Below are 1,729 nucleotides of genomic sequence, written 5' to 3'. Positions count from 1 at the left end.
GGGGGGGGGGGGGGGGGGGGAGGACCACGGGGCGCAGCACTTTCACCCGCGTCCTCCCCTCGGGTCACATCTGCTCCGCAGTCCCCGGCTCCCGACCCCCTGCCTGGCCCATCCACACATGGAAACGTGCGCGCTCCAGGAAGGTGGCTGGAAAGCTCTGGAAGGAAAGCCTGCCCTAGCGGCTGATTCCTGGGCACTGCAGGACCCTTGAACCCTGCCACAAATGCCAGAAAGTTGTGTTACTATTTCCATTTTAGATATGGGAGTAACTGAGGCCTGGGTCCCCCGATTGGGAAGTGGAGAAAAAAAAAAGTCTGATTTAAACCAGAGTCTTAATTCCAAAGCTCCGGTACTTAACCTCTGTACTGGGCTAGGGCAGGGAAAATTGTGATTTCCCCTCTTCCCGTCCCTGTCTGTGTGGCTGTCCTCTCCCCTGTGTCTGGTGTGTGCTTTCTGGCCTCTTCAGTTCCACAAATGGTAGCTGAGGTTTGCAGGGGACACGGAAGTGAAGAATGCATAGTCGCTGTCTCCTGTCCTCCATATCTACCAACACCAGCTCTGACTGGTCCTGGGCTGGTCTCCACTTCCCCAGTGTGTCTGACATTTCTTTGTCCCGTGCCTAAAGGGCCAGTCCACCATGCTTCATACCTCAAGTTCCTCCCACAATGCCTTTGTCCTTAGCCTGCTTGTTTCTAACTCTTCCTTTGACCCTGAAGGGTGATGGGCAGCATGTGTGAAAGGCAAGTGGTGAGTCTGCCAACTGCAGCTCCCTCTAGCAGACTTCTCTCCACTTCTGCCACACCCCAAACTTTCCTGCAGGGCAGTTGGACCCTCCCCTGCACCCCCCCCAAGACTGAACAGGGGCCCTGGGGTGGAGTGCAGCAGGAATAGGAGGGGTGAAGGGCTCTATTGATTTGGCATCATGACCCAATCAAGGCCTCCATCTGGGGACTGATAGGCCCTGGGTTCAAATCCTTATTCACTGAATGTGAAGTTTTCCATGAGGTCAGATATTAACAACAACAACAAAAATGTCACTGGAGGCCCTTTGTAGTGTCAAATGCACTTGGGAAGTTAGTACAAATATTTTGCCTTAGGTGCCACCCCACAGGACTTGGCACTGGAGAGGGTGAGAGAAGATCATATACCTCCTTCTTTCGCTGCCGATACACCTTAGGCTCCAATGAAGGTTTATGAAGACCCTACTAGTCTGAATCAAGTTTGGGGAGAGAGTTGGATAGGGTCATTCAGGACAGTTTCTAGGAGATAAGGACCTTGGGTTAGGGGTAAGTGGGGACAAAGGGGAGCTTCGGAAAGGCATGGAAAGAGAGAAGTTAAGTGATAGGTGAGTGGTAGGGGAGGGGGCAGTGGGGAACAGAAGTTGGGTCATTCCCCCCCCCAAGCTTACCCCTCATACCCCCCCCAAGCTTACCCCTCATACCCCAGGCTGCCTCATCTGTCCTTCCTCCAGTGGGAGTGGGTCCACTTAATGTCCCTGGAAACCAAACCTTGCATTTGGGGGCTGGCTTTTCTTATGGATCCTCTCCAAGTTATTGTCGGGGGTCCCCCAGAGCGCAAGCTGAGTCTTCCTGTGGGCTGCTACTGCCACCTAGTGTCCATTCTCCATGTCACTGTGAAACGTTTCAGCTAAACATTTGAGGGAGGGGAATCTCAGGTTCTCCAAGAGCCTGCAAACCCCCTCTCTCTGGGTCCAATTTTGTCCAGCCAC

At 53.6% G+C, this 1,729-nt stretch overlaps 1 protein-coding gene across 1 annotated transcript in view; it reads right to left on the bottom strand.

Moving 5' to 3' along the window:
- The window catches only part of LOC105997728, a 51,985-nt gene extending 50,570 nt beyond the window's left edge, over positions 1–1,415 (bottom strand). The window contains exon 1 of the mRNA XM_013032253.1: positions 1,409–1,415. Coding sequence (XP_012887707.1) covers positions 1,409–1,415 — 7 coding nt within the window. The remainder of the gene's footprint in view (positions 1–1,408) is intronic.
- Positions 1,416–1,729: the final 314 nt, after the last annotated feature.

This window comes from Dipodomys ordii, unplaced genomic scaffold (genome assembly GCF_000151885.1).
Source record: "Dipodomys ordii isolate 6190 unplaced genomic scaffold, Dord_2.0 Scaffold6, whole genome shotgun sequence".
In the NCBI taxonomy this organism is placed as follows: Eukaryota; Metazoa; Chordata; class Mammalia; order Rodentia; family Heteromyidae; genus Dipodomys; species Dipodomys ordii.
Note: the sequence above shows the minus strand (reverse complement) of the source record. Positions and strands in the feature narration are given on the sequence as shown.